General features: G+C 36.2%; 1 protein-coding gene across 3 annotated transcripts in view; it reads right to left on the bottom strand.

Annotated features, from left to right (window-relative positions):
- Nucleotides 1–15,806, bottom strand: part of NEBL (nebulette) — a 341,865-nt gene that overhangs the window by 49,839 nt on the left and 276,220 nt on the right. The window contains exons 13-19 of one of the 3 annotated variants that reach the window (XM_028506854.2): nt 15,607–15,714; nt 11,926–12,036; nt 9,278–9,388; nt 7,079–7,189; nt 2,591–2,701; nt 2,299–2,409; nt 14–118 (exon numbers count right to left, since the gene is read on the bottom strand). The exons of the other annotated variants lie outside the window; for them this stretch is intronic. Coding sequence (XP_028362655.1) covers nt 14–118; nt 2,299–2,409; nt 2,591–2,701; nt 7,079–7,189; nt 9,278–9,388; nt 11,926–12,036; nt 15,607–15,714 — 768 coding nt within the window. The remainder of the gene's footprint in view (nt 1–13; nt 119–2,298; nt 2,410–2,590; nt 2,702–7,078; nt 7,190–9,277; nt 9,389–11,925; nt 12,037–15,606; nt 15,715–15,806) is intronic. 3 annotated transcript variants of the gene reach the window in all.

Below are 15,806 nucleotides of genomic sequence, written 5' to 3'. Positions count from 1 at the left end.
AATGTCTACTCACTGCACTGATGTTTTGTTGAGTTGTCTTAATTCTCTGAATTTCAGGAGTATCTGCCACAGTAGAATAGTTAGAAAGCATCTTCTCTGCTGCATCTTTATACTTTTTCTAGAAATATGAAGTTAATATCAATCTGAAACATTGCATGCATATGTGCATGTATGAAAGAGACAGAGACAGAAAATGAACGTGATGCCACTTCCAATTCCACTATACCACAAGGCTGTAAGTTGTGTTTTATGACTCAATGCAGTTGTTGATGCAACCACAAAAACAAAGGGAGTATGCAAACAGAGTAAGCCAACAGTGCCAGAAGCATCTCTGCTCAGGTTGTGGTTGCCACTCCAGTCCATTCCACGGCCTCGGGTGGGCTGGGCCTTGGTGCCACTCTGTGTTTAGAACCTACTCTTTCACGAGCAGTCTCATCCCTGTTCGAAGTTGCTCCATAGTTCCCATAAGGCACCTGGCTCTCTATACCTACTTATTTCCATGCTTCTGGGTTTAGGTTTTGCTTCCTACTTCAAATCAAGATACATTTGATTAAGGCAAAGAAGATACTTTGCCTTAAGATAAAAATTTCAGTTTTTATCTACTAAATGAGCTCTATTACAATATGTACTATTATGAGCTCTGATACAACTTGGGTAATATCTCCCACTAGTACCAGCATTTAATAATACTTCCTATGTAATAGGTATTGTTGTAAGTACTGAACACATATTAGCTCATTTAATTAAGCCACAGAGAGTATCATTATTTCCTCTTACTGATGGGGAAACAGAATCATTAACTAAGTGTCAGAAGTAGGATTTAAAACCAGGTGCTCTAATTCCCAAATCAGTAATGTTAATCATTATGGCATACAATTACTTGTTAGGAAAAGTAATTATTTCTCATGTTGAAATGCACCATAGCATTATCACATCCTCTAGAACTCCATTGTATGCAAAATAATTAAAATTCCTTAAAATCAGATGTATCCTGGTATCACACTAAAAAAAATCAACACTGGTAAGTTAAAACAGAAATTCTGACAGCCCACGCATCACCTCCTCTGGAAATCCTTAACTCTTGAATCCTTTACTTTCTGGTAGTGTATATCATGGTTTGTAATACTCTACTTGCATGGTTATTTGATAATTAGATTACCTGTAGCTCCGGCAGAGCAAAACCATATCTAATTTTGCATGTACACAGGTACTCATTTGTTGAATGAATGAATGAGCTTGGTATTCTTAAGACAGCAACTTCTCTCCATTGACTTTAAATGCCCATTTGTCTAGTTTATGCATTTATCTAAGAGATTACTTCAGCTGATACAGTTAGAGACAACGTCTCCAAGTTCACATGTGCCATCATGAGACACCGAGGACAGATGAGCATGCACATCTGGACCATCCCACCTGCTGTGTCGTCTGAGGAGGTGGAGAAGCAGGCAGCTCCTCTGACATTTGCCTCTGCCGTCTTGATACTCACAGTTTTTAGCCACCAGATGTTTAGACTCCTTCCTTATGTTTTAAACAGAATTTTAACAAACTTGGACAACTTTGGTTAAAAGTATAAACTGCATTAACCAAATTTAGTTCCTTGGTCAATTTTCTATAACCATTTTTTTGCTGCACTACTTATTTTCCTTTGGGATTTATTTTTGCATGCAAATTTTATAGCAAGGAAATGTTTCACTAATGAATATTTTTGCTCAAATCAGATTTTAATTCTTCTCTCATTAAATATTTTCTTTTGTGATCATTATTTCTCCATACCAAGTTTTTCTAGAGGATAAATTTGGCATATTATATCTCACCAAGAAAACTTAGTTCTTAATTTTTAGTTAATATTTACTTTTTCACCTTACACTATGTGTACTTTTTTATTCACTCAGTTTTAGTTGGAGCTGATTATTTTAATGATAATATTCATTATAAAATGGGTAAAAGACAACTCATTTGTAATTTTGTTTCTGTAGAGGGAACATTAAGGCCAAGTACACAATAGGGTTTGTTTGTTTGTTTGTTTGTTTGTATAAAGGGTCAAAATGTCCTTGGATGCAAAATAGGGGCCCGGCAGGTTAGCTCTGACGGGGAGTAAGGCCTGCTGAATTGGATCTGCGGCAGCCACCCCCCTCATTAGGGAAGTTCATTAAAACTTGGCTAGTGGTTCCTTTGCACAGATATTATCTGACTTTGAATTCAGTGCCCCTAAAAAGGTATTAGTCATGGAAATGCACAAAACACAAGGTGACTGGACACTGGAATACCTTGTTCTGAGCAGCTTAACTCTATACTAACCTGGCTATAGATTTCGGATGCCCTCTTGGCTCGAAGCATGTCTGGAATGTCCATACTCACTTGCATCCCTTTCCCTTTGATTTCGTTTTCCAAGTCTTTCTTATATTCTATCTAAAATAAAAAATAAAATAAAAAACAAAATAATCTTCAGGGCTTTGCTTAGTCTTCCATAACAATGTAGATATTTTTGTGTTTCAATCTCAAAGCCGTATGTGCAGAAATAACATTTACACTTTTTCTATGTACAATTCAATGTGTTTGTGTTAAACTTAGTATGTCATTTGCTTCTCACCTGGCTGGCCATTTCGGATGCTTTCTTGGCTCTCTGGATATCAAGAGTGTCTGTGCTCACCTGCATGCCCTTCCCTTTAATTTCAGTCTCCAGATCTCTTTTATAGTCTTTCTATAGAAAATAAAACATGCCATTAGGGCTCTAAAATAATTGATGTCAATTAGGGCTCGAAAAACTTGATGTCGTTTCAACATCGGAATCATGACTTTTGGAGATATGCTGGACCTTTTTTCTATAGAGCTACAGGGCTTTAACTTATGGTAGAAACATGACTTAGAACAGTTTATACATAATCAGGAGGCTTTCTTCTACTCACCTGAATTAAGAAAGAAAATATAGTCAACCCAGGGGAAATTTTATATTTCAATATGATAAAAGTTGATAAATTATATGTGAATATATCACTCAGTTAATGAATATCAATAGAATTGGATTGTAAAACTGTTGCTCTGTAGTGAACAATTGCTGGTTGTTTCCCTGAAACTCAACCCCTCTTTTCCCTTCTTTAGTTGCCTGACTTACCACTGCTCCCCCATTCTGAGCCACTCAGCTTGGGTGAGACTGAGCAGATGCATGGGCCCTGGGGGATTCAAACCAGTCATTATACCCTATCCCTGGCTCTTCATGACTGGTTCAGGGATGGTGCGTTTTTGTTTTTTTTTTTTGCATACAAGTTTCAGAAGACTCTTTCCTTCTAGACATGAAGGAACTAGGCCCAGGAGCTGCTAGATGCCCCTTTGCAAACAGAAGAAAGCCTAAGAATAGGGAGATAGAAACTGAAACTGAATTATATTGTTTGAGACCTAGATCAAGCTATACCTAAGAATTCTTCTGCTGTTTAGTACAAGAGCAAAATAATATCTGTTTTTTCAAGCTAGCTCGAGTTGGATTATGTGTTACTTCCAAAATAATGAAATGACATGCACAAACATATTAAGATACTCTGGTTATACTTTAAAACTAAAGATTATAAAATTTGGCATGCTGTACACTTATAATTGTGCACTTTTCTGGATGCATGCTATTCTTCAATGAAAAACTTTATTAAAAGAAAAAAATTATTGACAATCTGTAATTATATTTCTTCCAAACCAGTTATTTCCCATTGTGTTGACATATTTTTGATTTGTAGAAAACTGTTTTAAAGTAAATGTTGTCTTGCTTATTTATGATGTTCTAAATTTAGAGAAGTTGTAAATAAAAACCTCAAACTCAGAGAAATATATTTTTCCTATCTTCCACTCATAAATCTGCCTATTTTACTCCGAGTCTCAGTTTTACTTTTCCGAGTAAGAGTTCAAGTAATAATGTTTAAATGTCAAAAGAATAACATTAAATTATTGCTATGTCTAAAAAGCTCTAAGTTTTTAATAAACTTCTTAAGACTCCAAAACAAAATACTTCATTTGAAGGACAATAAGGGCAGGAACTGATCCACTAGTCATACACAGCCACCGAAGTCACATGGTAGAAGGTGCATCATTTAATTTTCCAACAGGAATGTTCAAATCTAAAAACATCTTTAAGTCCATAAATAGACTACACAGGACACTAGTTACATCAGTTATTTATTGATGCATACTAAAATACCCTGAACCAGAAGGCTTAAAAAAACATGATGACATTTACATTTCAAGAGGGCACTTCCTTTTAGAGTCTCTGCCTGAGCCATGTTTATTATTTTCCCACTGACTAAAGAAAATCACATGGTCAAACCCTTAGCTCCTGGATGGCTTGGCTTTTGAGGATCGCTCATTCATATATGGCAACAATACACCACATTGACTTTAATTGAAAAAATAAACTTGGTACTATGACAACGTCCCAAACGCTCACTGAGAAGAATCTGAGAACCTGTCATTTGGGCAAAATGGGACATGCAATGATTATATGCAAATGAGACCTTTGGATTGCAAAGATAACAACATCTGGGCTAAATATAACCATAGTACAGCTGACTCCTCTAGGCCTGTTTTTCCCCTAGGTTCTTAGTAACTAAATATGTACCATTTTCCTTTTATACAATCCCAAGATATATGGAGAAATCTAAGTCAGTACATCATCGACTAAAATAATCTATTACCTACTAAAGAAAGACATGACATAAAAGTAATTATGTCTTGGAAGACTGTTCTTAGGTAACAGTGTGAAACACAAAATTTCTGTTCTTTCCACATTCTTTTCTCCAGCAAAAGGATGCTTTCATTTGGCTTCAACTCTCAGACCATGAGGATGGCTTTGAAAACTCTTCGGCAGCCCTGAATTATCCTGGCCCCATATTCCAGTCTAGTACCTTGAACTAGCACTGGATGTCACCCCCTCCTCAAAAAACAAAAATTTCAGAGAATTCTGAGTAGTGATTTGATAGTTACTGGATAGTTAATTACTCAGAAGTCCTAGGAGGTCACCATAAGAAAGTATTATTAAATCTAAGAAACAAATAACAAGAAAAAAGTGCAAAGAAGAACCAACCATGCAAAGAGCATGAGAAGGACTTTCAGGGAGTCACCAGACCCTAAAACCTGTAGGGGTGCAAACTAGAAGCCTGTGAGGCTAGAGCACGATAAACAAGGGAAGCAGGGTGCAGGGTGAAAATGGGCAGGAAGGGGAGCTTGAATGCCAAAGCAAGGAGTGTGACATCTATGCTGGACATGACTGGAACCCGCTGAAAAGTTTTAAGTGGGAGGAGCAACAATTTTATTCTTTAAGGATGCTTCTGGCTGGTGGGCAGAGAATGGATACTAAGGGAGAAAATTCTGATAGGAATCTATTGAATAATCTAGGTGGCAGAGACGGTAGCTTGGGCTAGGGTGGGGAGAAGAGGATGGCTTTAAAAAACCATTATGGGATGGAAACAATAAAACTTTCTGACAAGTGGAATCAAAGTAACTTCTGGGATTTCACTAATGCCATTTGCTAAGAAGGAGGTCTAAGAGAGAAGCAGATCTGAGGAAAAAGTAGAGGTTCTGGTTTGGGTATGTAATGCTGAGTCCCTGTTATAATACATTGTATATTGCCATTTACACATAGTACTACCTATGAGACATCAAAAGGTGAGTGGTTGTATATTCACATCCATGTTACATAAAACTGATTTTTTCTACAAAAATGAGGTAGAACTATATGAACTGACATGAAACTGTAATATTAAGAGAAAAAAAAGAAGCACAGAACAAAGTACACAGTATTTCAGTTTTTTAAGACTGCATGTGTACAAATGTATGTTTATCCATAGCTACATAAATACAGATGTGGAAGGCTCTATAACAAATTTATAACAATGGTTATCTCTTTGGGGGAGAAAAGAATTAGGGTCAGGGTAAAAGGAGGTTTTTAAGAGTTGTTTAGCATGTATCTCTCCTCTGCCATTTCTAAATGGAACCCCTATTGGTCAAGAATTCTATGCCATCCCCAGTTTCTCTATGTAAATCCATGAGGGCCATCCCACCCCCTTGGCAAGTACCAAACCCTGGGCAGGTCCCCACACACCAGCAACTCCCCTGGCAGTTAGTCAGCTACTTCCACCCTCCAGATATCCAGAGTGGGAGTCAATCCTGAGCCAGCTCTTGAAACTGCAAGTGACACTTTATAGCTCTCAGAGTAGCCCCACTGTAGCATCCCCATAATCAGCCTGGATATAAGTGAGTGGCACCCCTTAACCAGCACCCCAACTTTCTCTTTACATATGCTTCTTATAAAATCATCTCTTCCCCAATACTCTCCACTCCAAGGACCCTTTTATAGTCTTGAAAGTTTGGAGGTAAGTTCAACAGGTATGGAACCAATTCTGGGGTACTTCCTTTGAAAAGCATATATATGGTCTAATTCCTACAACTTTGTTATCTGATATCTATCATTATCATAGCATCTAAGCCCAAACTTCTGAATTAACGCCCTGTCACTACACATATTACATGAAGAGGAATTGGTGTTCGACAAATGAATGTGGTCATCGAGGACTGATAACACCTCAACCCCACATGCCCACTCCGGAGAAATGGCCGGCATGGGGATGAGGCCAAGAGAGGATATTCTGAGAACATGCAACCAAATCACACAGAAATGGCTATCAATGCCATGTTAGGGTCTTCATATGTGATTTTCAAGTTGCTTAGAAACTTGGAAACACAGAAATGTCAAGTCACACACGATCCATCCTTAAAGAAAAAGTAGTATGAAAACATTTATCACAGCCTATGTTAACATGAAATTCACTATATTATAGGATAAGGTGTGTATGTGCATGCACACATGAGTGTGATATTAAAATGTCCTTCCCAAGTTTTCTCTGATATTTTTAGAAGAACTGAGCAAAGCAGAAACTGTAAATTTTCAAATAATCATAATGATTTGAAATGGTTTCCAATCCAAACTGTTAAACTAGTCACAGAAAGCTTTGGAAAATTACATGTAATAATCAAGTTACTAATGTGACTTGTTAGGCTCTAAAATATGGATCTCAAGGTCTGCACCACTTACTCTACTAACCTGTGAAGCTATCTCTGAGGCTTTTCTGGCATGTTGTATTTCAAGGGCATCAATGCCAACTTGCATTCCTTTCCCTTTAATTTCTGACTCCAGGTCTTTCCTGTATTCTTTCTGTAAAATAGCAACACTTTACAACATTCAGACACTCAGGGGACAAACATATATCTGTATTCAATGATACCAAAAAGTGGCTAAACATATTTAATAAAGAAAAGAAGAAGAAAAAAATCACAGCTTACTTTGTGCTACGAATGATCATTGAGAACTAAACTTTCTAAACTGCTTAGAATTATAATCATTATTCTCACTACAGAAAAGTATATGAAACTGAGTATTTTTACTATAAGACAACTGCCAGATGAAAATCTTCACTGACAATTGTCTTGGGGTCTGGCGAATAGAAAGGCAGGTTTAAGTGAGTGGATGTTGTAGAAAGAAGACTGACTTTGATAGCTTGACAGCTGTGTGACGCTGGGAATGTTTCTTAACCATTCTGGTTTACTGATCTGCAAAATGGGGATGACTCCTCATGCAGGATCACTGTTAAGTGTGTTAAATAACTGGAAACTACTTCTGCTCTTTTACTGCTGTACCCGAATATTAAGACCTGATCTATTGCTGCTCCTGCCACCATCTTGCCATTCAACTGCATCTGCCCAGACTGCCACTGAGAGTTCAAGACCATTTTTCCAAGTATTACTGACCAATGATTACAAGGTCTGCCTGTGAATGTGTAATGGACATGTCACCATAATAGAAAAACTTGTAGAAATGTATAATGACAATAACAGCCAAAGGTCATAGTGATCATCTGTTGTTTTTGCCTGACCAGTGTTCATTCCTCCTTCTGCAAAGAGTTCCATCAGTTTCTTTTCAGGAATTACCTCAAACCCTCTCAAACCACACACTTTGGGTGGGTTGATTTCTCCTCTTTGCACATGCATTTTTAATTCCACTAAAATGCTCTTAGTGGTTCCTTTAATTTTCTTGAAGAACATGAATATGGTTAAAGATGTGTAAATTTTCTTAAATACATAACAACTTAGAATATTTCATAATTAAAACATGGTTAAACTACCTAGGAAGTTAACTACACAAATGGGTGACCAGGAGAACCATCCCAGGTCATTAAAGCTTCCTGCCCCCAGACACAAAGACTAAGTCAGGTAAGGGCACAGGACAGGTGATTCAATGAGATTCAATCTTTGGACTTAAATTACAACTATAAGAGAACAGGTGCTCACTTCCCACTGAGACTACTGGCCACAGAGATGAGTCATCCTGTCCTTAAGAGGGGCTATTACTTAGAGCTAGCCTCCCAAGAGTGAAGCAACAGAGAACATAACAGAACAAAGAAATGAAAAAGAGAGACATCATTTGAATTCCAACCTGAAGGAAACTTGATTTTTGGACTTTTCTAGTCACAAACCAAAACATTTCCTTTGTGGCTTAACCCAGTTTGAGTGGGGTTTCTATCCTTTGCAACCTGACCAATAGGGTCATTATCATTATCATCACCACACATTTATTAATACAAATGGGTATGAAGCTCTGAATTTTTTCACTGCTAAATTCAGCTAGATTCTCTTCAAAACAGTGTCATTATTTGATATCAACGTAATGACATAAGACAAGAATTAAAGGACTGAAAGCATATTGAAGGCACTTCATTCCTTCTCATAAATGTCATGTAAAGTGAGAAGTGGCCACTTTTGCATCATAAAGAGATTTAACTAGACCCATGCCACATTTGGGCCAAGGACTGGAGATCCCGTTGGGCTGTGAGCAGTGAACCTCTAAGCTGCAGTGACCAACAGACCGTAATGACACGGCTTCTTCATATTCTGCCTTTTGCTTGCTTAAAAGATAAAGTTACATCTCATAAATTTATTTTGGTTTATAATATAGATTTGTCTCTAAAAATGGGGAAATGTCATTTTTCTCATATCATATTAAAAGAAACAATGAGCACTGCGTTTTAAAATTAATTGATTGAGAAAAGACTACTGGGGCATAGCTACCCATAGTCATCTTACACATAAAGTTGTGAAATATATCTTGTAGATATATTTTACCTAAAAATATCTATTAAATTTATATTTGTACCTATTAAAAGATACAAAATCTTTGAGAAAAATTTATAGATTAAAAATCAGCTAAATATTCATCCATTTTCAGTTGTTAAATAAATATACTCACCTCACTAGCCATTTCAGATGCTCGTTTTGCTCTTTGAATATCAAGAACTTCTGAATTAAGGTCCATTCCTTTCCCTTTTATTTCATTTTCCAAATCTTTTCTATATTCCTTCTATGAGACAAGAATATTACAATCTAAAATTTACCGAGAAACTCTTTTTAACTTGTATACTGTTTTACGTATTTTCTAAAAACCATAGAAAGGAGAAACTGTTTTTAGAAAGGAATGAATCAGACTCTGAGGAATTCCTGCTCTTTATTTCCTACAGAAATTTTCTCTTTTAAACATATTTAGTCCTGGCTGGTGTGGCTTAGTGGATTGAATGCTAGCCTGCAAACCAAAGGGTCACCAGTTCAATTCCCAGTCAGCACACTTGCCTGGGTTGCAGGTCAGGTTCCCAATAGGGGGTGTGAGAGAAGCAACCACACATTGATGTTTCTCTTCCTTCTTTTTCTCTCCCTTCCCCTCTCTAAAAGTAAATAAATAAAATCTTTAAAAAATATTTAGAGTAGATTCCAATATTATCACTCTTTTCCCTTTCATTCTTTCTTCTAATGTATTTTGGTACCACACTGGTGCCACATTTTAAAAAAGATGTCCTCCTTTAAATGGTGAGGAAGATCTTAGGAATACATGTTTCTTATTAATTATTTGAAGTATTTCTTTGAAAACTGTCTATAAAATATGAATCACCAAAAGAACACAGCTAAAAAAGAATGGAATATTACAAAATCAAAAGGATTGGTGTAGCCAAAGTTTTAAAATAAGTTTCAATTTTATTCAAGGATTCATAAAATCAAATAATTTCCTACAGGTTGATAATATGTGGTTTGAATTTCACCTATTTTAATATTATATTTTAAATAGATCCAAGTGACTTTACTAACATATGTATAACTTAAGTCTTTGGTACTAATGAACTTCTTGTTTTCTTACTAATTGGATTATCAAAATAATATCTTAATCCAATTTGACTAAGCTGCATTTATGACTAACTTGACAGGTGAAAGATGAGACTTCCTTTAATGATAAGAAATCGTGTTCCAGTTAATTCTAGGGTTCATTTCATGCTATTCTCTCTTTGTCCAGTATAATTAAATTAGCTGGTCCCCTGCTTAACTAATAGTCTACCAGACATTGTAATGACCTGCATGTAATTTTGGAAAGAGCTCTGGCGTCAAATGACCTGGAAGAGAGTCAGAGCTCTTCCAATAATTTGGTCATGCGACCTTCAAAAGTCTTTAAGTAACTGAGCCTTGACTTCCACGTGGGCAAAATGAAAATAAAAATACTATGCTGCCAATGTTAAAGGACAATTGAGGAAATAAAATAAAAAATGAAGCATAAAATGATACTCTGAACACTCTAAATGGCAACATAAATGTAAAACTATAATAAAATAAAACATGCAAAGACTAATTAAAGCTAAATGCTTACACTTAGAAAGGGAAGTTACACTTTTATTAAGTCCCTAAGAGCCCCTTTTTAAAATTAGACATCTCTATAACTTAATTGAAAGATTCTAAATCAAAGACTTCTGGGCCTTTTTTTTGCTGTCCTGCTGAATCAATAAATCTGAAAACAGGAGAAGATTCACTCAAAAAGAGGAATAAAAGAAAAAGGCAATGGTGTTATATTAAAGCCATTTATGGATCTCAAAATAGACCTCACATTCTCATTTGTACATAAATAATGAAAAGATTCCCCTTTTAAAAATTCACATAATAGTGTATTTTTTTAAGTGGAAGTCAACAAAAATGGGAAGTTGCAATTTGATTAGCCTTCAACTTCAAAAGACCTGATAGGAACAAAAGTGAGAAAAGATAAGGTAGCAGAAAAACTCTCCCATAAATTATATGCCTGTTTCAGCCCAACATATATTACAACAGTGAATCACATTAAATGTGTAAAAGCAGTTAAATGATAAATGCCAGTTGGCACTTGATTTTTAAGATGATGCATGTCTATGTAGATAATTATACTCATTCGTTTCACTGGTTTAAGACATTTCTTTCAGTAATAATTTCTTCAGTTCAAAATTCAGATGACATGGAGTTCTTTGATGCGTTTCTTTAATGTAAAGACACTCTATTTAAATAGAGAGTTGGAAGAGTTCCAGCTTACTTTGCAGGCATTTTAAAAAAAGGGAAAACTTTTAAAGGGATAGATGGTGAACACAGTATTTTTAATTGCTGGGTATGAGGACCTTAATGCTCAATAAATTTAATACACTAATTGTGAGCCAAATGCACCACTAAATTTGGGGTGGGGGGGAAATCCAGATGAGAATAAAATAAAACATGGACATGAGTGCTGTACTCTGTGTGCTAGATATATTATTTTCCCCACTGTACATCGAACACAAACCACTTATAAATAATGTAATGTTTATCCAGACCTTCACACAAACGCACCTTATTTCTGACATCAAATGCCATGAGAATGCTGCAGGGAAGTTTAAGAAAATGCTCGTTCTAATAGGAAAGTGAAAAACTCTGTTACTAAAGGTCAATGTGAGGGAAAGAGAATGGATTAATATCTAAAACTCACTGACTTAGTTGTGAATTGTTAACCAAACACTTGCAGGATCATTTCTTTAGTTTTTAGTTTTCTTTTGCAATATTTAATGGTAATTATCAGGATCTTACCTCCTTCAGAAGGTTGGTGATGTACTTTGCATGTAAAAATTCTGGAGTCTTGTCTAAATCCATTGATGACCTTCCTTTAATCTCTTTCTCAAAATCCTCCTTGTAAACTCTCTGTTAAATAAGACGACATAATTGTTAAACTAATGAGATACTAGTGACTGTTGAAAAGGTATTTGAACAAGAATCCTCAGAACAAAACTGATATTTTTCTTATATAATTCTACCACCTCATAGTCTTCTTATCAGCAGGACAATATCTCCAACTTCATCATAAATTTTAGAATTCCACCAAACAATGGCAAAATCTTCAAGTACCAGCTCCCTCTGGGAAAGCCTTCTGAGTGGGGCTGCCTGACATCTTACGGTCTGTCATTGTTTGACACCAGCCCATTTTGGGAGGAGAACCAATAAAGTTGGCTGTGTGATTGGATCACCTGACTGGTTCACTCAAAAGAGAGTGGATCCATCCATTGGAAGAAAATCTGGCAGCAGAGAAGCCATTCCAATCAAAGCAGTATTAATGTTCATGTTTTCATCACCCTTCGCACTGTCTGAATTCAGGAAAGACCATTTCAGAAATGTAATGGAGGCAGGAAGGGAAGATTTTCCTTTAATGAACTGGCATTGAGAATATGTTTCTACCATCTATGGAATTTGATATCAATCAAGTTACACTGTGAGGAAAATCTTACCTTGAACCTGATAAATTTTTCTTTAGGTAAGAGTTCACATGGGCAATGAAAGATGCTGGTAGTGACAGCGGAGTCTAAATCCATGTTCTCATCGGCCCTCCTGACACTCAGCCACCCCTGGGCTATGATTCTCTCAACTCTACCATTTGAATTACATATTTGCAAATCAGTAAAAACCCATGTTTCATGACTATAAATATAGTCTGAATAACAAAAATATCCATCCATGTGAAATATTTGCCAAATAAACCCAAGATTTTTACCACCTATATATTTTATTCAAATTGTATCACAAAGATGATAAAAATAAATTCTGCATGAGACTGTCATTAAGGCAAAATGAAAAGCTTTCTCCAGGTTCACCATGTACTTATTACAGAGATAGGTAATTCTGTAAAGAAATGTGCCACACCACAAGGGAGAGAAGAGAACAGGATGTCTCCTCATCTACATCTGTATTACATAGTTAGCAAATAATCTGGGTGTGGCAAGAGAAAAAGCCACAGTGGACATTCTATAAATACTAAAATTAACAAAGCTAATCAATAAGTTGCATTGAAAACATTCTGAGTTAAAGACACACCAAAGAACAATAATGAGTTTTCCTACAGGACTGGATCTAGGACATTTTCAGGCCCAAAATGACTCTTTCAAAAAGTGAAATATAAATATATGCATATTAATATTATTTAAAATATTTCACTTCAAAAAGCCCTTCTCCTCTATAAAAAATTATTTCACTAAAGTAAGTCATTAAGGAAGGTTGATTATGACTAAACCCAGCCAAGACATGACCAAGAGGGAAAAACTCTTCATATGCTTTTTGTTAGGAGAGCTCTGTTTGTGAAACAGAAACCAAAGAACTTTTCAAAACCAGATTTAGAGATTTCTTCTAGCAAACACACTGTATCTGACAGTAGAGGAAAGCTAGAGAGGTATAATTATTGGCTATAACAAAAACATGAGTGGCTGTTCCCAAGGTCATCAATACTTAGACTCAATACTCATAGGAGGCTCCCAAAGTGGCTTCAGGTCAAGTTTCTCTGTTACAAGTAAACACCACTTGTTTGTATCTACTTCACTGGTATTTCATTCAACACATCCTTCATATCAAAGTTTGTCTAAGATGTTTAGATATTTTACTTTCCTAACATAAAATTTTATACTAAATTACATAGTATAAATCTTTATAGTGTAGATTTGGTCCAGATACTTTGTATTGGAAAATTTATTCTTCTTCCAGTCCTGCTGAGCTAAAACATAATGCTAAGTCTAAAAATCTAACTGCCAATGGCTGTAATTGAAGAGAAGTATGTGTTAGTCTCTGCAAAGGACAATTCCTCCCTAGTAACAACACTAAGAAGTCAGACTAGCAAAATTTGAAAGCCAATGTTAACAAAAGGTGTACACAGGCCCCATTGTAAGTGAATTCTTGATCATCTAATAAATGCCTAACTACAATTAAACATTAAAGCTGATTTACACCTCATGTCAAAACAGCCAACCAACAGCAATGAATTTTGACTAATTTTTTTGTCAGTTCTCAACGTTTAATTTTCCTTTTGTTCTACAGAGCCACAGCAGTGGTAAAAGCCAAGTGCCAGCTATCAGGCTTTGCGGTCCGCACAAGCAGACATGAACATAGGATATGTAGCACTTTACCAGTGCTGAGGGCACCTTTGAAGCCCCTGTCATCTGGGTAGTGAAATTTGTACTTGGTGAATTTCTTCTCTTTTCAGGGTCCATCTCCAATGGGAAAAAAAATCATCTGAGCAGTTCATGTAAATAAAGACAATTTAGTCTACATTGCCCATTGATTGATTCTTTGAGAAGCAAATATCTGTATGTTTGGGGGCTTATAAAGATGTAAAATATAAAAAAGTAATTATTTTTTCTTCTCTTGCTTGAAGAAAAAATTAAACAACTTAAGACTATTCGACAAGCCACAGTAACATCTGAGAACCCTTTCCCGGAGAAGGTGAATTATAGCATCTCAACAAATAGCACATGTAGTGTTTACAAAATTCCTATGAGAGTTTTATAGTCCAGAAGTTATCACTTCTCTTGTGTTCCTGTTGTTAGTGGAGAATAGAAAAGGTCTTGTCCATGGAGCCTTCCTGGAGAGGAGTGCTGGCATTGTAATCGGCTGACGCCACCGCCTACTACTTCTAACCTGTCCAAGGAATACCATGTTTGTACTTACAGAGCTGGGTGTGGGCTGCAGACCTAACCTTCTGTGTCTGGCATCTCCCCCACCCCCAATGAAACCAGAAACAGAAGAAATTTCACTGGCACAGAGAGCAGAGCCAGTGTGGGGAATATGTGGATGTGACTTAGTGTCATCGTAAGTAGAGAATGACACTTTCTCTAAGTGGGGAAAAAAAAAAAAAAAACTGATGACTTTGCCCAGGTCCTAAAACACTGGCATTTACTGGATATGTAATTTCGGGTAAAACAATTACTTTCAGTGGAAGCATTACCAATCTAGGGATGCCCACTTGGCATCATTACATTACCTTAAAAGGATTAAATGAGCTGATATAGATAAAGCACTTAGCATATTACTTAGCACAGATTGCTTAGTATTGAATAAGTATGGAATAAATGTTAGTTCTACTGTGACTGCCAAGAAAAGGTAAATAAAGCAATTAGCTCTTCTTTTTCTATTCATTTTTTTACCTACTCATCTAAGTTTTTACATGGACTCACCTGAAAGTGTCAATTTTATAATCACAGAATGTGGGTGCTGAGAAGGACATTAAAGAGTTCACAGGGCCTAATATCCATACTTGCCAAACAGGAAAAACTAAGGGCCAGATGATCCAATGACCCAGAAAAGCTGCTTATATCCTAACTGGGGATCCCCTGGGTCTTCCTGGGTGGTGTCCTGGAGATCCACTAAACTTTCTGAACCACTTTCCTGAACCCTTTCAAATAATAAAACACCAAATATGTGTTGAACATCTGATAACAAATCAAGGGAACTCACCTCACTTTGCATCTTTTGAGCCTCCTTTGAAGCTTGATATGATGGTGTCTCAACAAATTCAAGCATCGATTTCCCCTTATTTTTCTCATATCCTTCTTTGTACTTAACCTTCATTGAAACCAAGTATAAAAAACATATGAAGCTCACAAGCCCTTATGCAAATAGAGCAAAGTAAAATAAATGTGTCCCAAATTAATCAT

This window comes from Phyllostomus discolor, chromosome 1 (genome assembly GCF_004126475.2).
Source record: "Phyllostomus discolor isolate MPI-MPIP mPhyDis1 chromosome 1, mPhyDis1.pri.v3, whole genome shotgun sequence".
Taxonomy (NCBI): Eukaryota; Metazoa; Chordata; class Mammalia; order Chiroptera; family Phyllostomidae; genus Phyllostomus; species Phyllostomus discolor.
Note: the sequence above shows the minus strand (reverse complement) of the source record. Positions and strands in the feature narration are given on the sequence as shown.